General features: G+C 43.8%; 2 protein-coding genes across 4 annotated transcripts; both read left to right on the forward strand.

The window, feature by feature from the left end:
- The first annotated feature begins 497 nt into the window (after positions 1-497).
- On the forward strand, positions 498-22,076 carry GBGT1 (globoside alpha-1,3-N-acetylgalactosaminyltransferase 1 (FORS blood group)). 3 transcript variants are annotated; one of them, XM_069069272.1, is made up of 8 exons: positions 498-1,111; positions 2,387-2,443; positions 7,031-7,162; positions 13,633-13,695; positions 16,824-16,874; positions 16,974-17,009; positions 20,081-20,215; positions 20,646-22,076. In XM_069069272.1, exons 3-8 carry the CDS (start codon positions 7,095-7,097, stop codon positions 21,328-21,330), a joined length of 1,038 nt encoding a protein of 345 aa, XP_068925373.1. In that variant the 5' UTR covers positions 498-1,111; positions 2,387-2,443; positions 7,031-7,094; the 3' UTR covers positions 21,331-22,076. The 3 variants fall into 3 exon arrangements, with proteins under 3 accessions (XP_068925373.1, XP_068925372.1, XP_068925371.1); XM_069069271.1 differs by lacking the exon at positions 2,387-2,443 and having other exon boundaries at positions 7,034-7,162; XM_069069270.1 differs by lacking the exon at positions 2,387-2,443 and having other exon boundaries at positions 499-1,111.
- LOC138147214 (probable E3 ubiquitin-protein ligase TRIML1) lies at positions 10,284-11,782 on the forward strand. The gene has a single exon (XM_069069591.1). It carries the CDS (start codon positions 10,284-10,286, stop codon positions 11,559-11,561), a length of 1,278 nt encoding a protein of 425 aa, XP_068925692.1. The 3' UTR covers positions 11,562-11,782.
- Positions 22,077-22,542: the final 466 nt, after the last annotated feature.

Consider the following 22,542-nt stretch of genomic DNA (forward strand, 5'->3'; position numbering starts at 1 on the left):
GAATATGAACCCACATCTTCCTTATTCTGAGTCTAGCACCCTAATGGATAGAGCACTGGATGTGGAGTTAGGAGGACCAGAGTTGAAATGTTGCCTCAAACACTTAACTAGCCTTGTCACCCTGGGCAAGTCACTTTACCACTCTCAGTTTCCTCATCTGTAAAATGAGAGTAATAGTAACCCCTATCTCACAAGGTTGTTGTGAAAATCAAATGTGATAGCATATGTAAATGACTTTACAAATCTTAAAGGGTTATATAAATAATAGCTATGCTGCTTTTCACTACCCACATAGCCACTGGGACAGCCAAAGGGCTGAATCTCCACATTCCAACCACAGGAGCCCGAGGAAAATTTCGAAGAATGACCTTAAGCCACTGGGGCCACACATTTGGCTGTTGAGGGAGTGAACGTCTATGTCGTGTATATGTGAGAGTACATGCGTCCAGACACGTGCATGTAGGCGTATTGGTATGCATGGTTATGTGTTTACAGACACAGGAAAATTGCCTGGTACAGAACAGCGTGATTTCCTCTTCTGAAATGGTGCAGACCTCTAGCCAAGCAACCCCTCCCTCCCCCTTCTCTCTCCCAAGGTGCCTCCCTCCCTTTCGCTTCTATACCATCCCTCCCCCTTTCAGTCCTTAGCCTCAAGGAGAAACAAAGCTATTTCCCCCCCAGCTCAGAGAAAAGGGAGGAGCAGCCAACCAGTCCAACCTCGAATTCGAGTTTGCGAATGAAATTGACTGGGACCAGCCGGAAAGCCACGCAGTTCCTGATTACAGCAGCCGTGGGGGCTAGGGCGGTGGCTCCAGTCCTGCTTGGTCTAGGCAGAAGATCTTCCTCTGCAGCAGGATTGACGTTCCAAGCCCCTGGATTCTCAGAAACCTTGGTGATTGTGACGCCAAGGACACAGGGAGAGGAAGCCTAACTGGGGTCCTGCTAAAACTGACTGAGGCTAGATTGCAGCCTGAACCCTTCTCCGAAGAGACCACGAGAATCCTTCTTGCCTGCCCACCACCTAGCCTGCTTGCCCACCTCCCAGCCAGCTTACCTGTCTGCCTATCTCTCTGCCTTTCACTACTGCTTGCTGCCCTCCCCAGGCTTAGGGGTGAGTTGGGGTGTGTGGAGGGTCTTTTCTGTCTTGGTAGGAAAATGCTCCCTGGGGAATCTAGCGGGACCTGGCTTCTCTGCCAATCTCTAATCACAAAGAAGCAGGATTCCCTGGGTGGGAAAGCCTGGAGGGAGTAGCTGGCCTAGTGTTTCTGGCAACTGGGGGAGGGGAGAAGGAAGAAATGGCTTCACCGCGAGTTTATTTTAAGCAATCTCTGAAAATGTATTCCTCTAATGAATCCTAGGATCTTAAAGATGTAGATGTTCTTAATCTTGTTTATGTCATGGACCCCTTTGGCAATCTGGGGAAACCTGTGGATATCTTTTCAGAAGAATATTTTTAAATGCATAAAATACAGAGTACAAAGGAAACCAAGGGTTACTGAAAATAATAACATATATTTTTCCAATCCAAGTTCATAGATTCTCTGTAATCTCTCCACAGTCTCCATGGAAGATTGTGGACCCCAGATTAAGAAACCCCAACACCCTTATTTTACTGATTAGGAAACAGGCGTGTGTGTGTGTGTGTGTGTGTGTGTGTGAAATAACTTGCTTTAGCAACACAGCAAGGTAGTGTAAGTGTTTTTACTAGAACCCTGGTTTCCAGGCCAGGGCTTAGTTCTGTCACCCATATTTGTCTCTCAACAAAACTGCCACAGTTTAGAGAGAAGTGAGATAAAGGATCCCAGGCTCTAGGGGCTTTACCCTGTTTTTGGGGAACCAGACACTTGGAGAAATGGCTTAAAAATAATCCTGCCCCACAGCTACTACCAACCTCTCACCCAGATGCCTCCCAGTAAGAAGCCTGCAAACTAACCATATACACCAATGGTTCCCTGCAGCTATAGCTGTACCCAGACTGCCAGCTGTCAGAGGCCGCCCAGGGGAGGGGTAGGAGGGGAGGATTGGTCTCTCACTGGCTAGACAAGTAAATAGAATATCCTGATGCACCGGCAGAGCCTCCAAGAGGGCTTGGGAATTAATTTCCCAGGAAATCTGATTTTTCAGTCTACTACCTTTAATCATAGGAAAAAGAAAATGATAAGGATGATGGTGGTGGCTTTTATACAGTGCTTTAAGGTCAGCAAAGTGCTTTTTACATATGTTATCTTTGGTCTTTACCACAGCCTTGTGAGGTAGGTGATATTGTTATTCCCATTTTATAAATAAGGAAACTAAAGGAAAAAAGGAACATGGTGTAGAGGGAGAAACATTGGATGCCAAATCAGACCTGGGGCCAAAACTTGACTCTGTCACTTACTATCTGCAGGGCCATGAACAAGTCACTTCCCTTCTCTGGGCCTTGGTTACTTCATCTGTAAAATGGGTAAGATTGAACTAGATAACTTCTAAAGAACTTTCTGCTTGTAGCTCAGTAGTTCTTAACCTGCAGTCTGTGAGCTTGTGGGTTTGTTTTTGTTTTTTTAACATTTTGATAACTCTATTTCAATTAATTAGTTTCCTTTGTAATCCTATCTATTTTAGGTATGTCTGTAGGCTTTACCCGACTGCCAAAAAGTCTATATCACAAAAGAGGTTAAAAAAACCAACCCAAAACACTACTGTAACTCCAAATCCTCCACCTGTACCCTAGCTCCAGGGGCTCCCCATCCCAAAACTACCTTGTATTCATAACACATGTATTCCATATACATTTATACATGGACCTGTCGTCTCCTCTGTTGGAATGTAAACTCCTTGACAGCAAGGATTTTTTTTGTCTTTGTACTACCAGCAGGCAGCACAGTGCAGCCAGAAGGCACCTAAATAATTATTTTTGGTTGATTGATTCAATCAACTATTTTCTCCACAGAATGATGGAAAAAGGGAGAATTCAGGCACTTAGTTCTCTCCACCCCTTCAAAAATGGACACCATTAAGAATAACTGTAATGAGCCTGGCATTTACTATGATAGGATGGGCAGCGATACATCAGAACTGTCCAGGAAGGGTCTGATTGTTTTCCTGATCTAGGGAGGAGCAAACAGGGTAGCAATCAATCAATAAATAAACATTCATTAAGCACCTACTATGTGTCAGGCACTGTGCTAAGTGCTGGGGAGACAAAAAGTCAAAGACAGTACTTGTCCTCTAGGAGTTCACAATTGAATGGAGGAGACAACATGCCAGCAAATATAAACAAAGCAAGCTAAATACAGGATAAAAGAGAGCTAATTTACAGAGGGAAGACACTAGAATCAAGAGGGGGTGGGGAAAGCTTCCTGTAGAAAACAGGATTTTAGTTGGGACTTTAAGGAAGCCAGGAACTTGGGTAGTCAGAACAGAGGAGGCACCAGAGGACAGCCAGAGAAAATGCCCAGAGCTAGGAGATAGTGTCTTGTTTGTAGAACGGTCAGGAAGCCAGGTGTCACTGGATTGAAGAGTGTCTGATTTGAAGTGGAAAGGTAGGAAGGAAGGGGCTAGGTTATGTAAAGGACTTTGAGTGTGTTTTGTATTTGATCCTAGAGGCAATAGGACTTTTGGAGCCTCTGGAGTTTATTGAGTAGGATGTGTGTATGTGTAATATGAATGGACCTGCACTTTTGAAAAATCTGAATGTAGAATGGGTTGGAATGGGAAGAGACTTGAGGCAGGCACACCCACCATCAAGCTATTGTAACAGTTCAGGTGTGAGGTGATAGGTGATAAGGGCCTGCACTAGAGTGGTGGAAGTGTTGGAGGAGAGAAAGGGCTGTATTCTAAAGATGTGGCAAAAGTGATATGTACAGGCCTTAGCAACAGCTTGGATATGGGGGGTGAGAGTGAGGAATCCAGTTAAGAGCCAGAGGGACTGGGAGGATGGTGTTGCCCCCTCCATAGTAATGGGGTGAAGGGAGAGTTTAGGGGGAAGAAAATGAGTTCTATTTTGAAGATAACGAGTTTAAAATGTCTGCTATATATCCAGTTCAAGAAAACCGAAAGGCATTTAGAGATATAAGACTGGATGTCAGCCCAGAGAGGCTGGGCCAAGATAGATAGATTTGAGAAGCATCAACATACAGATGGTAATTAAATCCATGGGAGCTGATCACCAAATGACGTGGTATAACAGGAGAAGAGTAGGTGGCCCAGGACGGAGCCTGAGAAGCAGGAAGCTATTATGAATATAGGCAAATAAGATCCAGCATCTAGAACCTTTGAGAGAGATACTAGTGATGGGACACTCACCTAAGACCTAAGTGGAAACTGTTTGCCAGCCTTCACTCCCTGCTGAATGTGGGTATCCCTGGGCCCACCTGGGTTTAGTACAACCTAAAAGAGAATAGATTGGAGGCCTAAAAGGGAAGCCTGGCTTTGGTTGGTGTGGAAGCAGAGCTTCTCCGGTCATTGGGAGGTCTCCACACCTATCAGGAACAGAAATAGGGAGAAAGATCATAGGTCTGGAAGGGTCCTAAGGGTCCATCTAGTCCAACTCACTTATTTAGAGGTAACAAGTCTAGAGAGATGAAGAGCTTTGTCCAAGGTGACACGAGTAGTGAGTTGGAGACATGGAATTCAGGCCCTTTGATTTTAGATCCAGGGCTCTTTTCCATTATACTTTCAAGGCCCCTCCTCCTGTGCTCAGTTAATACTCAGCAGAGATTGATACTTGTTCCTCTTTGTCCTGTAGATCATAGAATCAGGCCCAAGCTTAGGACATCATGAAGAGATACCAGGCTCAGGGACATCCTGGCCATGGAAGCTTTGGTAAAATTAAAGCACTTTGGCCAATGATGTCCCTGGGGCCAGAGGAATGTGTCCTACTCTCCTGAAATCTACTTTGGGAGCCTGATGGAGACAGTTGCCTTCATTTAAGTGAAATAGAGAGATCTGGACAGAAATCAGACTATAGATTGCTAAATTTGGAGTCAGGAAAACCTGTGTTCTAGTCCTGCCTCAGATGCTTGTCATCTGTGGGACCCTGGGCAAGTCATTATATCTCTTTAGGCCTCAGTTTCCTAATCTCTAAAATAAGGGGGTTGGACTTGATGATATATAGGATCTCTTCTAACTCTAAATCTATGATCCCATTATCTAAGAAAGTGAGTCAACCAACCCACAATCCAGCAACTGCTTACTGATCACCTACTGTGTTCAGGGTCTGAGTTAGACACTCAGAGGGACACAGATGAATAAGATGTCATCCCTGCCTTCCCGAATAATAGAGTCTAGAAAAGAGAATGATGTTTGTACCTATGAAAAAATAAATCATACCACGAGACATAAAATGGAGTTACACAAGGGACGTGATAAGTACAGGAGAACATTGTGGGAAAAATGTTGAGGGATGGGTACAGTAGCTCATAATCCTGGCTGTGCAAAAATTCATTCATTCAATAAATATTTACTAAGTAGCTGTTATGTGCCAGGTAGTGATCAGGAGGATATGAAGCATTCACACTCTTGCCTGGTCCCCATGGGAACTGAGGTATACCTTTAGAAGGTAAGTGGCTGGGCAAGAGACTGGATTTAAAGACAAAAAGTTTCTTCCATTGCTTTGGTTCTATAGCTGGGATCAGTCATTGGTCAACCTGAAGTCAGAATTAGTTAGTGGTCAGGGATTATAGAATCTTAGATTTAGGGACCTAGGAGTCCATCTACACTAACCTCCTCATTTTACAGATGAAGAAACTGAGGTCCAAAGAGGTTAAGAAATTATCTCAAAACCAAACAGATAAAAATGGCAGAGGGGATATCTGACCCCAAGTCCTCTGACTTCACATTCAACAATCCACAAGGCAATGTTGCCCCAAGGTCAAAAGGAGCAGTCTGTGCTGGCTCAGTCTGTGGCTAGAGTTAGAGGTCTGTGGTTGGGATCAAGGCTCAGTCTGAGGCTGAAATTAAAGGTGTGAAACAGCAAAAAGCTCAATGACTTCTTTGACTTCATAGAAGAGGAGAGTAAAACCATAGTGGAGATGTTCCTTTGGATTCCTGAGAAAAGAAGTCACTAATAATAAAATAAATCCTGTGAAAAATAGTATTTGGGATATGAGAAAATAAGAGGGAGAAGGCTCCTGAGATAAGAAGCATGCCAGTTTGTCAGGTATTGTATGGGGAGAGTCCAGGCCTAATCATTCCATCCTAAGGGGCTGTTCAATAGATCAGAGGCATTTATTAAGCAATTACTATGTGGCCACTAGGTGGCGCCATAGCAATACAGTGCCAGGCCTGGAATCAGGAAGACTCATTTCCCTGAGTTCAAATACAGCCTCAGACATTTAACTAGCTGTAAGACCCTGGACCAGTCATTTAACCTTGCTTGCCTCAATTTCCTCATCTGTAAAAAGAGCTGGAGAAGAAAATGACAAACCAGTCCAGTATCTTTGCCAAGAAGACCCCAAATGGAGTCACTAAGAGTCAGACACAACTAACATGGCAGACTATGCTAAGCACTCTGGAGACACAAAGACAAACATGAACCAGTCCCCGCCCTAAAGAATTGCATTTTATTAAGGGAGACAGCACCCATGTACATAAGCTCATACAAAAAAATAAATACAGAATAAACTGGGGAGGATGCTAGCAGCTGTGAGGGAATCAAGAGAGGTTTTCCAAGTTGCTTCCTTGCTTCTTCAGTCATTTCAGTCGTCCCCAACTCTTCCTGACCCCATTTGGGGTTTTCTTGACAAAGATACTGCAGTGGTTTGCCATTTCCTTCTCCAACTCATTTTACAGGTGAGGAAACTGAGGCAAACAGTTAAGTGACTTGCCCAGGGTCACACAGCTAGTAAGTTTCTGAGGCTAGATTTGAGCCCAGGGAGATGAGTGTTCTTGACTCTAGGCCCAACACTCCGTCCACTACACCATCCTCCCAAGTCTTAAGGGAAGCTTTCTTTCTGTCAGACCGGTACAGAGAGAGCGACTGTTTCTCCCATGCTTAGCAATGGGGTCAGGAGGGGCCTGTGCCTTTATCTCTGCCTGTACTTTTACTTAGCAGGCTGTGGAAAACGGCGCGCCAGGCTCGACAACGCTGGAATCAGCCTTCAAGATCCGCAGCAATGCGTTGGAGAAGCATGCTGCTGGCAGCCATCACCCTCACTTTACTCAGCATCTTCTTGGTCATTTGGTAAGCTTAATTTGACACCCTGGGGAGAGCCTGTCCAGGTCTGATCACTCACACTGACCTCCCACCCACCTGTTCCCTCAGATATAGATACAGATATAGATGCAGATGTAGACATAGATATAGACATAGATAATAGATATAGAACCTCTCCAGGATTAAAAAAGAGAAAGAAATGAAGGGAGGGAGGGAAGAAGGAAGGAAGGAAGGAAATGAAAGAAAGAAAAAAGAAAGGAAGGAAGGTGACAAAGGAAGGAAGGAAGGAAGGAGAGGAAAGAAAGAAAAAAGGAAGGAAGGAAGGTGACAAAGGAAGGAAGGAAGGAAGGAGAGGAAAGAAAGAAAAAAGGAAGGAAAGGAGGAAGGAGAAGAAGGAAGGAGAGGAAGGAAGGAAAGAAGAGAGGGAGGAAAGAGAGGAAAGAAAGAAAAAAGGAAGGAAGGAAAGAAGGAAGACAACAAAAGAAAGATAGATAGAATGATGTGTTTGTTTGAAAAGTAGAAACCCAGAACTGTGATCTCATTTCCTGTTCTGATGTCCTAGACAGTATAACCAAGTGCTTGTTCCTTAGCAGCCTTTAATTGGACCTGGAAGAGATTCCTTCAAGGCCTACCTAGAGATGCCTCTAGATAGGTATGGGTTATTGCTGTCATTCATCCTATCTTTTTCATTATTCGGTTTATCAGTATCCGAAGACTGTAGATCTCCAGTGGATCCCTATTGCCCACTGAGTCAAGTTCACACTTTTTTGCCTGACATTCGAAGCCCTCCACAATCTGGCCATGCCCTCCTAGACTTGCTAATATGACTCCCCTCCCCAATACCAGCCACTCAGTCCTCTGAGCACGCTCTGAACCTTCTGACTTAGAAGGGCTGGTGCCCATGGTACAGTGGAAAGAGCTATCTGGAGGTAGAAGTCCTAGATTCAAGGCCCAACTTACTGCGTATGTGACTTTGGACAAGTCACTTCTCTGGGCCTCAGTTTCCTTATCTCTAAGATGGGATGGTTGGGCTAAATAGCCTCTCATGTTCCTTCCATCTTTCAATCTATGACCCTTTTACTCCAGCCCTTTGTTCACACTGTTCCCTATACATGGAACATCCTCTCTCCTTCTTTTCACCTGTGGGGATTCCTACCCATCCCTCAAATTCCACCTCCTCCAGGAAGGTGAAATTTCCTGCTCTCTTCTCATATCCCTTTGCAAATGTTATTCTGCTTTGGACCCCATTGCACTTGGTTTTGTACTTCTTTAATGTACTTATCATGGACTATTATATAGTAGTTATCTGTGTTTGTGTCTTCTCCCCCTCCTAGACTATGAGCTCTGTAAACTTAGAGACTGTGCTCTCTAAAATGTGTGTCTCCTCCCAGAACTGAGCACAGTTCTCCAATCAAGATAGAACTTAATGACTTGATAAATATTTATTGAATCAAATTACCACTTTGAGGGGAGGGGAGGAACTGAGAAGGAAAAGGAAAGAAAGAGACAGAGAGAAAGAGAGATCTATCAATAATGGGGATGAACTATCTTGCCAAATAGAGGAAAATAGAGGCAAGCACTCAGTTTACAAATAGGTTGTGTGGTGCTTGGTTGTTTGGAGATGGGAATGCATTTTCACACAGAAATGGTGTTATTCATGGTGGTGAAGGTCCCCATTTTTTTGTGAACCAAACATAGTTTATGCAATCAGATAAAAGATAAACATTTTTGTACTTTTCATTTACACACACTACATACACAATAATCACACACTCTTAGTGTTGTAAGGATTTTGGAAGAGCATACATAGTCAATAGCTAACAGTAGAACATTCCACAATGGTATTAACATATGGTCATCCAGTCTCTGTACTTAGCATAGTACCTGATATGTAACCTCATAACTGCAAGCTGATTTACTGACTCTTTTTGTAGATCTCTAATTATGGGGAACTCACTATCTCCCAAGACATTTGCTTCTACTTTTGGATAGATCTGATTGCTAAGAACTTTTCCTTAAATTGAGCCTAAATCTGTATCTTTGTGACTTTTAGCCCTTGCTCCTGGTTCCTTCTGAGGAAGGAGGGAAGTAAGGCAAAGTTAATCCCTCTTCCATGTGGAAGGTCCTCATTTTAACCCAAAATATACCTTTATTTTAGGATTAATGGCACTGTAGACCCTAATTATCTTTTTTCTATTTGGAGGGGAAATTTATTCTACCTGGGGATGCCAAGAAAACATTTTAACCCTAAAATCTATAGCCCTGGGAATTCTTTTCACCTCTGTAGGAGTATGGCTAGGGCTTCAGAGAGGGCTCTAGCAGCTGGGGATATGGAGCTGGGGAAGAGGGACAGGAGAGCAGGACCTGTTCACATAAAGAGGGGCAGTTCTCCTGGCTCAGAGTGAATGTAGATAGTAATTGTTTCTCTTTGGCCAGCAAACCTGAGGGTCTTCCCCTCCCAGTTTGATGATTTTTTTTTATTAAAGTGGCCATTGCTTGACTCACTTCTTCAAAAGGCCTATTTACTGCATGGGTATTACCTCACTCAAAGTGACAAACCACACAATGGACAACCTTAACAGGGAGGTTCTGGCATGAATTTCCCAGGTGCAAACACAATTTGAACACTTAGGCCCATTACTAGATTTAAATGAAAATGTGAGAACCCACATAGGTGAAAACTCCCCAAAGCAGAGACAAGAAGTTCTCTCAGGTCATAGGAGTTCACAGGTCATAGGATTTCACACTTTGGTGATAGAATGAGGGGAGGGGCTAAAGAAGGGAGGCCCTATAAAAGACGCCAGCAATTCAGTGCTGTAATCTTGTTGGGTTCTGGAGCTCCAAGGAAAGAGCTACACTTACCCTTCCTGAGTTGACTGGCCTCGAAGGAAGGACTAGAAGGCCTAGGAACATGGATGCTAAAACCTTGCATGAAAGTCTCCAAGAGGATCTCACTTGTTTCATGTGCTTGGGTTATTTCGCTGACCCAGTGAATATCAAATATGGCCATACCTTCTGCAAAGAGTGTCTTTTTAGCTGCTGGAAGGAATCTCACACACCAATAACTTGCCCAGATTGCAAGGCAGTCACTAAATCTGAAGACTTTTTGTATAATAGAAGGATGCAAAATCTATCTATCTTTGGCAAGATGCTTACACCTTACTTCCTGCAGAGCACCAGGGACCTGACCATCTGTAAGAAACACAGGAAAGAAGAGATCCTGTTCTGTGAAGAAGACCACAGACCCTTGTGTGGGCCTTGCTTTTTAACTGAGGACCACAAGGACCACAAAGTCCTTCCCTTGGAAAAGGCTGCTAGTCAGTGCATGGAGAAGCTCCAAGCAACATGGGATATCTTAAATAGTAAGAAGGAAAAATTTCAACTGGAATTGCAATGGGAGAAAATGAGAGAGGCACCATGGGAAGTGGAGGGCCAGACTCTCAAAGAATTGGTTGTATCTGAGTATGAGAAAATGTGCCAGTTTTTTCTGGAGGAGGAACAGTTACAATTGCAAAGCCTGGACAAGGAAGCAGGAGACAAGTTGGCAGCTGAGGAGAGCAAGGATGGCCAGTCCCAAGACAGCCTCAGTTTGCCAATGAATCCAGAGCAGCAACCTGTGGAAGTACTCAAATCGGAAGACCAGGCTATGAAACAGTCTGTTAAGTCTGAATTTGAGGGAAAGCACCAGTTCTTGTCAGAGCACAAACAGCTCCATCTGCAAAGACTGGACCAGCAAGTAAAAGACAACTTGGCAAAGTTTGAGGAGAGCAAGGGAAAAATGACCCAACAGATCCACAATCTGCAAATGGCAGTGTCAGAAACAGAGAAGAGTTTTGAGAAACTTTCCATTGAAATGCTCCTGGATTCGAAAGGCATATTGGAAAGGAATGAGGAACTGCTTATCCAAAATCCTGTTACTGCTTCACCCAGATGGACCATGTACCCCATTCCTGGCATGAGAGAAATGCTGCTGACTTTCCACAGGGATATAACTCTGGATCCTGAAACAGCCAATCCTAATCTCATCCTGTCTGATGATTTGAAGAATGTTGAATATATTTCTTTCCCACAGGATGTGCCTGACAACCCAAAAAGATTCGAATTGACTCTCTGTGTCTTGGCCACTCAGAGCTTCACCTCAGGGAAACACTACTGGGAAATAGAGGTGGAAAATACAAAAGAATGGGAAGTAGATGTCTGTAAAGAATCAATCAGAAGGAAGAGAAATGACTGCAAGTTGCCTTGGGATAAAAGTACCCTTGTATCTGTGCAATTGAGAAATAACTTTCTCCTCTTATGTTCAAATCATGATGTTCACGTAAGCCAACCTATTCATAAGTGCGCATTTTCCTTGATTATGAAAGAGGGCATGTGGCATTTTACAATGCTATGGATGGAACTCTATAATCTCCAGTCCCCCAAATGATGTCTTTGAAGGGCCTCTTCACCCTTACTTCTCTCCTTGCTTTCTAAAGGGGAAAAATAACTCTGGAACTCTACGTATCTGCCCCAGGAGCAACTAGCAGAATTCAGAGAAAGATGATAATAACTAAAATGAGATTTTCAAATTCAAGCAACTAAAATCAGCCCCCAAAATAACTTTCCATCCATTAGAACCCATGTGGAGTATATCAATAAATGTGTGTATCATTATGAAAACCAATAAAAGCAAATTCTATCTTACTTATTTATTTTTGGTGTGGATTTTTTTTGTTTGCTTTTTTTTTTGGAGGGGGGAGCCAGGGTAGTTGAGGTTAAGTGACTTGCCCAAGGTCACACAGCTAGTAAGTGTTAATCGTCTGAGGAAGGATTTGAACTCAAGTCCTCCTGACTCCAGGGCCAGTGCTCTATTCACTTTGACACCTAGCTGCCCCAAATTCTGGCTTATTTTTTTTTTAATTTGAAAAATAGAGAGGAGCAGTTTTTAAATGAGTCATTTATAAGTACTAGAAAGAATGTTCTGGAATACATTGGGAATGTGTTCTCTCCTCCCTCAGTCTCCCACTTTTCTCTTCTACTAAAACAATCCAGATTGCTTTTCTCTAATCCAGCCACTTGCTAACAATGAGCTCTGGCTTATATCAACAACAGAGTGAAAGTGACCCAGTAATTCCCAGAATAGGTTGTTGCTGAACTTAATTTTTACTAAGCAAGTGCTCTTTTTTCTGAAGAGACACACATCATATCTCTTCCCGTTCAGAATGTGTAAAGCCAAGCATGAGCAGCTTTCCAGAGGACTACTGCTGTGAACAGCTTCAAGGTGCTGATTACGTAGTATAATGAACTCCCTATTCAGCAGTAATTTAAAGCAAAACATTCACAGAAACCAAAGTACAGCATTCACAATGTTATAACATAACAATTTATCACTAAAACGACCACATGGTTTTCACCAAAGTGGTCACATAGTTTTAAGCAAAAGATATCATTCAGTAAGAACTTAACTCAATCATCGTTAAGGAGGCCAGTCTCCTTAAGGGACACAAAGGACAATCATTCAATAAGTCCTTAACTCAATCATCCTTAAGGAGGCAAGGCTCCTTAATGGATACAAAGTACAAAGGTCAAAATTCTCTACCCCTAGGTCACATTGTCTTAATCTCTGTCAAGAAGTCTTCTTTCTTCTTAATTGGAGATTAGTTTCCAAACATCCTTAATTCAACCATCCTGAAGAGATGAAGGGTACAGTGTACAAAGTCCTCCCACCCCTAGGCCACAGTAAATGATGATCTTCTCAGTTTGTATTAAGTACCCAAGGAGTGGTCTTTTTATCTTGACTCCAGGCTGGCTCTCAGATTCCATTGTTCCTCTTGCATGGTCCCAGATCCTGCCTGAATCTACCCAACTGTCACCTGGATTAAAGGGCAGGAAGCTCTCAGTTCCTTGTCCAGTTCTTCATCCAGTTCCCATTCCATATTGAAACTCACAGTGTCCAGTCTACCTCAAGTCCTTCACAGTTTCTGTTCCTTGGAAGACAAAGCTTAACAAAGCCACGATAACATTTAGGAACATTGCCGGCATCAGCATCAATTCACTATCTGCCTGTGAAATCAACACAGACTCACCAATAAGGTCTGAGAAATCAACACAAATCATCAGTATAGTCCCAGGACCTCTGAAAACATCAGTAAGACCCTCCTCCAGGACTTCTGTAAAAATACAAGAAAATCCTCTTTCAGTGCTTCTGTAACAACAGCAACATCCTCTATCAGCAGATGAATCTGACAAAGTAACATCAAAACAGACAAAGTACCAGCACCACAGCCATGCTTCCTCCCAGTTTCTGCTCTTTCAGCCTGGGCTTTTCCTTACATATGGTCATTAAGCTTCTCCCTGTTCCATCCCTTCCTGCTGCATCAGCAACAGGGGTTCATAAGTTCTGTTTCTTAACAAAAGACTTGATAGAATTATGGGAAAGAAACTTGAACTGAAACAAGGTGCTAAATAATTAAATAGCTGAAACAACATGTTAACTACTTCTTTGCTTTCCATTACAGGATGTTAACCTGGAACTGGTCTGTCCATTACCTCCCATATTACCTCCCCTGCCCAGAAGCTTTGTAAGTATTGAGTTGGGTTTGGGTGTGGAATAAAGGTAATGTATCTCCAAGAACATTATTGGGTAATGTGTAAGGGCATAGGATTGGCCTGGCTCCTGAAGTCACTAAGGTAAGTATAGAGCCTGACAGAAATTCTATGACCACTGGTCATAGAATCAGCAAGCCTAGGTTTGAACTCAGGCTTCCATGTGAACTATGTGATCTTGGAGATGCCTCTAGTTAGTGGAGCTTCAGGCTCTTCCTCTGTGAAACTGAGCTAAAGGTACATGACTTCCCATCCAGGGCTTTATAGGAAAAGTTCTTGTAAATCTGAAGCATTAGTGATAAAGGAATTACTGTGGTATGTTGTCCTTTATCAAGCATCCTCTGCTCCTCCAGATTCCATAAAAAGCTCCCTCTCCTAAGGCACTGTAACTCAAAGAGACAAAGGTAGTAAAGCTGCTACAGCCTGGAAACGGGTTCAAATCCACGCTTGTTGCCTGACTTCATGAATCACTTTCCCCTTCTGCCTCTTCAGTAAAATGACTATATGATCTCCAGTTAAAACTTTTTTCTTATATTATGTATATGGTTCCTGCTTTAGCAATTTGAAAAGCACTTTTCTAAGTAATATCTTATTTCTTTTCTTTCTTTTTTGGGAAGCAGAGTTAAGTAACTTGCCCAAGGTCACACGGCTAGTAAATGTTTGAGGTCAGATTTGAACACAGGTCCTTCTGATTCCAGGGCTAGTGCTCTATCTCCTGAATCACATGTCTGCCCCAAGGTATCTTATTTCAAAATTTGTGACTTCCTGTAAAATTCAGTTTAAACACCCCTTCTTCCATACACACACACACACACACACACACACACACACACACACACACACGTCTGGATCTTTTCTTTGCCCTCTTCATTTCCTACCTTGTATTTTACTTATCTGTATTTCTATCAATGGAATGTAAACTCCTTGAAAGCATTGATTGTAAATTTTTTTTTTAGCCACAATGCTTTGAGCTTAGCAGCCTTTTAATAAATGCTTGTTGAGTGAATTTAATTCTTAAAATGACCTTGTGAAGTAGGCCAGGAGGGAATTATTATCCCAACTGCAGAGAGATCAAAATTGTATACAAGCTCTTGAAGAAGTGCCTTGGCCAAGGACACCCTGTGACTTGGTAGTAGGGCTGCCGCTCCGGCTGCAGCTGTTGGAGTCATGTTCCTGTAATCTTGCTATTATAGAGGACGACTCCCTTAGTGCCCAGATGCCTCTAGAATAGTAGCATCTTCCTCACAACAGCCCTGTGACAGAGGCAGTGCAAATGGTGTTATTCCCATTTTGCAGATGAGAAAATCAAGGCCCAGAGCAATTAAGGGGGAAAGCGGAAGGGAAGTGAATAAGCATTTATATAGCACCTATTATAAGCCAGATGGGCAGCTAGATGTCTCCATAGAGAGAGTACTGTTCCTGGAGTCAGGAAGATTCCTCTTTGTGAGTTCAAATCCAGCCTCAGATACTTATTAGCTGGGTGACCCTGGGCAAGTCACTTAACCCTGTTTGCCTCAATTCTTCATCTACCAAATGAGCAGCAGAAGGAAATGGCAAACTATTCCAATATCTTTGCCAAGAAAACTCCAAACAGGGTCATAAATAGTCAGACACAACTAAAAAATGACTGTACAGCAACATAAGCCAGACTCTATGCTAAGTTCTTTTTGAAAAATATTATCTCATTTGGTTAAGTGACTTGTTCAGGGCCATACAGCTGCTACATAGCAGGGCTGGGAATTGAACTCGTGTCTCCTGACTCTTCTTTTCACCTCACCAAAGTGACTCTTGTTTTGTTTCTCTCTAGATTCCACAAGGAAGTGATGCCCTGTCCCTGACCCTTACTGCCTGTGGGACCAGGGCAAGTAATTTAATTTCTTGGGACCTCAGTTTTCTCACATGTCAAATGAGAAATTTGTACTCATTGGTCTCTGAGGTCCCTCCAAGTTCTAGAGCCAGGATCCTCTCACCCTAACATCCTAGGATTCTAGTTGTGCATGACCAGCTCACTGTCCTGGAGGAATATGTATGCCAGGCGCCGGGTGGGAGTTATGGCGGCTGGCTCTCCAGCTCACCCCAACTCCCTACCCATGCTTTCTGCCAGGTCATGGGAACATGTACACAGGGGCTTTCTGTAAGCAGTATACCCCCATTGGAGGCAGCATGGAATAGTGCAGAAAGAAACAGGCAAACCTGTGGTCTAAAAGACCTGGATTTGTATCCCAACTCAGACAGGTCATATGACCCTGGGTGTGCCATTTACCTCATCTGCAAAGTGGGTGAAGTTGGCCTTAATAGCTTCCAAAGACCCTTTCAGCTTTAAATATATAATCCCTTAACCTGGGTTCTAATTCCACCTCTAATACTTACTAGCAGTGTGACCCTAAGTAAGTCACTTAACCTCCCAGCCTCATTTTCTTCATCCCCCAAATGGGGATCATATTAACAGCACCTAACTCACAGTATTGGGAGGATCAAATGGAATCACATATGCAAATTGATCGTCAAACCTTAAAATGCTATGTAAAATGTCAGCTAATTACTATTATGATCAGGCCTAGGGATGGAAACTCCCTTTACCAGCACAGGTCAGTACATCCCTCTGTAACTTCTAGTCATTCATTCATTCATTTGTTTTTAATTTTCAGCATTCACTTTTATAACATTTTGAGTTCTAAATTTTCCCCCTTCCCCCCCAAAACAGCATGTAATCTAATATAGCCTACACATGTCCAATCATATTAAACATATTTCAGCTTTAATCATTGCAATTTCTAGTCTTAGAGAATTGCCTGAAATACGAGAGGCCATGGGCAGGATGTGTCAGAGTCATGACTTGAGCCCATATCATCCTGGCTCCCTATCCACTGTACCTGCTACCTGTACTGTTGTTGTTGTTATATGGCTTACTAACCAAAAGAAGTGACTGACTAATGATGGAAATGTCACAGTAGTAGGATAATGGGGTGACCTTAGCTGGGATCCTGGGAGAGCCAGTGCCGCCATCTTGTGCCTTATAAGTGCCTGCCTATACCATACCCATTTCTTCCTAAAGGACCATAAAGTCTAAACTCTAATTTCTCTTTTTACCCCTCTAATACAGTTCTATGAAGTTGCCAGCCACAGAAGAAAAGAAATTTCGGCCTTTTCCCCAGTAAGGAGAATTCCTTCTTTTCCTGTCTTAACAGTGGTCTAAACGGATGGGGCTGTGTCTAGAATGTGAACCTCATGCCTTGTTTGTCTTTCTTTGCAGATTACTCTATCCTCAGCCAAAGTTGTTAGAACAGCAGTAAGTTACCACCCACTGGGTTGGGAATGAAATGTACTTGGTGAGGGTGGGGGTGAGCAATTGGGGAGGTGGAGAGAGTGCTTCCTATACCCTTAAATTCTCTCACTGGTCAGGAGAGCATGATTCATTGCTTTAGAACCTTCAGAAATTGTGTCCTTGATGTAGAGAGGGAGAAGAGATATGGCCTACGGCTGCAAAGTAGCTTGATGTCCCTTGTACTCAATGGCCAAGAAGAGCTATCTTTCTATGCTAGGTGCTTTTTTGCAAAATATTATCTCATTTGATTAAGTGACTTGTTCAGGACCAGACAGCTGTTAAATAGCACCCACCCCCATCCTTCACCCCTGCTGCCAGAGGCCAGTCACAGAGCTAGTGACAGACATAACAAGGGAAACTGGTAGATTAGTTAGGGGTACCTATTCCAGAATGGAAAATGCTCCTGAATTAGAATATGATGGGGTGAGGAGAAGCTGAGAAGCTGATTTGAAGTCCTAGGTTCAAATCCTAGGTCAGCCACACCCTAGCTATGTGAATTTGAGCAAGTCCTTTCCCTCTCTGGGCTTCACTTTCCTCATGGGTAAAATGGGGGGGGGGGTTACCAGGCATGGTGATACATACCTGTCATCCCTGGTACTGGAGCAGGAGGGGAGAAGGGTTGAGCTTGGCCGTTCTTTTGACCTCAGGCTAAATTCTGAGTCGAAGTGGGCTAAGCTGATTGGCTATCTACACTAAGACCAGTATCAGCCAGTGAGCCCCCAGGACCCAGAGAGAATGTTTGGGGGATTTGAGAACCAATTGTCTAAGAAGGGATAGACCAGCCCAGGTGAGATGGAAGTTCTATGCCATTCTTTACTGGGATTGGGCCCCTGAGTAGTCAGCCCCTGCACTTCTAGCCTGGACAAAACATGGAGACCTATTCTCAAAAAAAAAAATTTAAAACTAAAATTAAATAAGGAAGTGGAACTGGGTGACCTATGGTGTATCTTCCAGCTCTGATCCTATGAAAACTTTTATCACCATAGACAGGAAGCTGGGAGTAGTAGAAAGAACAGTGGGCAGAGAGTCAGCTTGCCTGGTTTTACTGCCACTGCTCAACACATAACCTTGGACAAGTCTTCCTTTCTCTAAGACTCAGTTTCTTGCTTCTGTTAAATGAGGGCTTTGGAGCAGATGAACTCTGAGGTTCTTCTAGCTCTCATATGATATAATTCCATTTTCATGCAACCACTGTCCAGTATCCAGTAGGACTAGAGAATATCAGAGCTGGAAAAGACTATTTAGGATATGGAATTCAGAGCCTGAAGGGGCCTGAAAAACCCTCTTGTCCAGCCCCTTCATCTTACACATGAAAAGGATGCTTAAGGAGCTGCCAGTATTATATAGAAAGGGAAAGTCAGATAACATCAGAGTGTATCAGTGCTGTTCCAGGGGTAAATCATGTGTGTCTGCTCTGGCAGAAATGGCTTCCCCCCCAGGCTAGCCAGGGACGGGGCTCACTGACTGTGGGAAAACCTGCACGTACAGGCAGGGCTAGTACCAAGTGAAGATGGGAGTCACCCAGCACTTGTGTAGTATGGCTAGATTTGGGAGAGTCTTTCCTGTACCCTGATTTCCTTCCTTACCTGTTCCCTACTGTCTGAAACTCCTTTCCCAGAATAGCCAAACTTTTATGCCTCAGTTCGAATTCAGTCTTAAAGTGGGAACCTCCCTGGGAAAGAGAATACAGTGACTGACATTTCACCCTTAAGGCTGACTGATTTCAGATCCTTTCCACAGAGCAGGTTGAGTAAGGTTTGGTTTGGGGTGGGGTGGGGGTGGAGAGTAAAAGGATACTTAGCCTCTCAAGTATGTGTGTGTGTGGGGGGGGAGGGGATCAGCAAATATCCCAGAAGGGAGGAAAGGGGCACAGAAAGACAAAGACAAACCACTGCCAGAGAAGATCAGTTAGGTTGTGATTATGTTAGAAAGCTATACCATATGAGTGAGGAAGGAAGGAAGGAGGGAGAGAGGGAGGAAGGAAGAAAAGACGGATTTATTAAACATCTGTTATGTGCCAGGTCACCTTATAAATATTATTTCATTTGATCCTTTACAACAAACCTATGAGGTTGGTACTACCATTAACCTCATTTTAGAGTTATGAAAACTGAGACAAATAGAAGTTAAGTGACTTGCCCAGGGTCACTATGCTAGTAAGTATCTGAGAGCATATTTGAACTCAGGTCTTCCTCACTCCAGGCCCTATGCCCTATTCACTGTGCTACTTAGCCTGGAAAAAGGAAAGGAAGGGAAAGGAAGCCAGTGTGACCACTGCCTTGAAGGATTTGAAGAGGGGATTAGCTCTGCTTTGCTCTAGAGATCAGAACTAGGAGAGATTCACAAAAACTGCTGAAAGGAAGACAGACTTAATGTGGGGGGAAATTTACCACTATTTAGAGCTGACCCAAAGTGGAATGAGCTACCTCAGGAGGTCATAGGTTCCCCATCACTAATGGTTTCCAAGAACAGGCTGGGGCTCACCACATGTTGAGGACTTTGGCTCAGGAGCAGCTTGAACTAAAGTTCTTCTGATTTCTCTTTCAACCCTGAGATTCTAGAATTCATTCTACTACTCTGCCTACTGAGAGAGAAGAAAGCAGCTTTGTCCAGTGACCCCTGGAATACTGTTTTCTGGTGTTTTCACACTGTTCTGACAAAGCTTCCCTCACTACTTTAAAGAATCTGAAAGTCAAACACTGGCCCTTTGGGGGACTTCTCTCTCATTTTTACAAAAGTCTTTTTGCAGTGAACTAAAATTAAAGGTGCAGTCCCAGCATAACTGACTTGAACAACAAAGGTTTTCAGTGACAGAAACAACTTGGATAAGAGTGTAGGTGAAATTCCTATCTCTGAGTGAAGTCATTTTATGCTAGACCTGGAAGGTGCTTTTCACAAATAAGCTCCGTAAATACAAACTGACCACTGGAATCCCATGATTGTAGCTATGGAATTCGCATAGAATCTAGAAAGGATTGGGGAAAAGTGAAGGGAAGGACACTGATTTCACCATTTTCTCCCTTCTCTCTTGCTAGACGCAAAGATGTGCTGACGCTTACACCATGGTTGGCTCCAATTGTCTCTGAAGGGACATTCAACTCAGAACTCCTGAATAATGCTTACCGGCCCCTGAATCTCACCATCGGTGTCACAGCATTTGCTGTCGGGAAGTAAGAGGCTGAGCCAGAGATGGAAGGGAGACCAGGAATTCTCTCTTTTTCTCATTTGCATTTCTCTCCAACTTGCTCCTTGCCCCCCACCTGTAATCTATATGCTGGGCCCTGTGTGGGTGGAGGGGGGAGAAGGAATAGAGAAGAAGCATAGGACACTGTCCCTGTCCTCAAGGAATTTTTAGTTTAGTTAAAGGAGACAAGGCCAATGTCTAGATTCTCTTCAGCAGTGAGACATAGGGTGGCTAAAGATGTCTTCAGCAAGATGGGAAGCTTTAGTGGGACTTCGAAAGATTTTAGGTAAATTGTAGGAAAAAGGGGGAGAATTCTAGGTGGATAGAATAATAAAAGTGAAGGTAAGGAAATGGGAGTGAGTTCTTTTCTCTCCCCATCACACCTCATAATGCCCTGCTCTGTATCCACCTGCTAGGTACACAAGATTTGTCCGTCGTTTCCTGGAGTCAGCTGAAGAATTCTTCATGCAAGGCTTTCAGGTGAACTATTATATCTTCACTGATGACCCAGAGGCAATACCCCACGTTCCCCTGGGGCCTGGCAGAAACCTCTCAGTCATCCCCATCCAGGGCTTTTCCCACTGGGAGGAAATTTCCATGCGTAGAATGGAGTCGATCAACAAATTCATTGCCTCCAGGGGCCATCGGGAGGTAGACTATCTCTACTGCCTCGATATAGACATGGTGTTCTGGAATCCTTGGGGTGCTGAGACTTTAGGAGATCTGGTGGCTGCCATCCACCCTGGTTACTTTACTGTTCCACGGTGGCAATTTCCTTATGAGCGGAGACCCTTGTCCACCGCTTTTGTTGCTGATGGTGAGGGAGATTTCTACTATGGTGGGGCAGTCTTTGGTGGTCGAGTGGAAAGGGTGTATGAGTTCACAGGGGGCTGTCACATGGCCATTCTGGCAGACAAGGCCAATGGCATCATGGCTGCCTGGCAGGAGGAGAGCCACCTGAATCGGCGCTTCATTTCCCACAAGCCCTCCAAAGTCCTGTCCCCTGAGTACCTCTGGGATGACAGGAAGCCCCAGCCACCCAGCCTGAAGCTGATCCGCTTCTCTACACTGGACAAGGACTCCATGAACCTGAAGGACTGATGGGTACAGGCCAGGGGCCTTCAGTTCTCACCCAGGGCTATGGGGAGACAGAGATGACCAGAGCTTTCCTTGGTAATGAGGTACTAGGGATGGGGCTGAAAGTAAGGAAGTCATGGAGTGAGTTTTTTAAAGAGCAGACAAGGCCCATGTAAAGGAAAATCTGTGGCTTTATACACAGGCTGCTACTTTCAAGGTTTGTTCTCACCCAAAGCATTCCCATCCATCTTAGTGTCACAGTGTTTGAAAATCCATGCTTTTAGCATTTTTTCATTAAGCAATGCCCAAGAATGGCCAAGGGGAGTGAGAACATGTCAGTGTGAATTAGTTCATCAGACAATTTCCTGCTGTTACAAAGGTCCTAGGCCAAGAGGACACTGGTTGCCTAGAAGAAAAGAGGAGTCCTGGACAAGGAGGAAGACTTTGAACTCAAACTTCTCTAAGTTCATAGTTTTGGTATGAGCTGTTGTTTTGTATGAAGCAGAGTGGGAGGAACAGGACTGAGGCTAATTCAAACTCTAGAAAAAAAATGTAGAAACAAACACAAAAAGACATGGGGTTCTTGCCCGGCTTTGGTGCTTACTACTGTTGGCTGTGACCTAGAGCAAGTTATGATCTCTTTGTACCTCAGCCTCCCCACTTGTAAAATATGGAGAAACATTTCCTTTCTGACCTCACAGTGGTATTGTGAGGACTGAATATGAATGTGAAAGTGCTTTGTGAACTGTAAAATTCTATGTACATGTTAAGAGTTTGAGTTTTTATTGTTATCATTCTTATAAAGGGCAGACCTTTCTTCTTCTGGGCTGGGAATGGCCATGGGGCCAGGACCCTAAGGAGTCAGGCATTCCAGAGTCACTTCAGAGGTGCTAGAGGCTAGGCTAAAGAGAGGGTGGAAAAGGGGCTCCCTGGCTACCAGGATTCTCCTGGATGTGAAGAGGGAGGTCAGTGAAGGGGCTGATAGCATTCCTGCTAGGGTCCCAACCAGCTTTTCTTTTTTCTTTTTTTAATATATTTTTAAGCAATCGGGGTTAAGTAACTTGCTCAAGGTTACACGGCCAGTTATTTCTGGGTGTGGTGCTGAGTGTCTGAGCCCGGGATTTGATCTCCAGGTCGTCCCAACACTGGAGCCGGTACTCTTACTCGCTGAGCCACGTGGCCGCCCCTAAGCAATTGGGGTTAAGTAACTTGCTCAAGGTTACACGGCCAGGTGTT

The sequence above is a fragment of the Petaurus breviceps genome, unplaced genomic scaffold (assembly GCF_028583685.1).
Source record: "Petaurus breviceps papuanus isolate PSGF00001 unplaced genomic scaffold, PetGlider_PUasm1.0 90779, whole genome shotgun sequence".
Lineage (NCBI taxonomy): Eukaryota > Metazoa > Chordata > Mammalia > Diprotodontia > Petauridae > Petaurus > Petaurus breviceps.

What these genes read in the sequence shown, in the direction of transcription:
- LOC138147214 (XM_069069591.1), top strand. Translation starts at nt 10,284, where the DNA reads ATGCTTACACCTTACTTCCTGCAGAGCACCAGGGACCTGACCATCTGT.
- GBGT1 (XM_069069272.1), top strand. Translation starts at nt 7,095, where the DNA reads ATGCGTTGGAGAAGCATGCTGCTGGCAGCCATCACCCTCACTTTACTC. An exon ending in AAATTTCGGCCTTTTCCCCA is followed by an intron (nt 16,875 to 16,973) that starts GTAAGGAGAATT and finishes CTTTCTTTGCAG; the next exon opens with ATTACTCTATCCTCAGCCAA. An exon ending in ACAGCATTTGCTGTCGGGAA is followed by an intron (nt 20,216 to 20,645) that starts GTAAGAGGCTGA and finishes TCCACCTGCTAG; the next exon opens with GTACACAAGATTTGTCCGTC.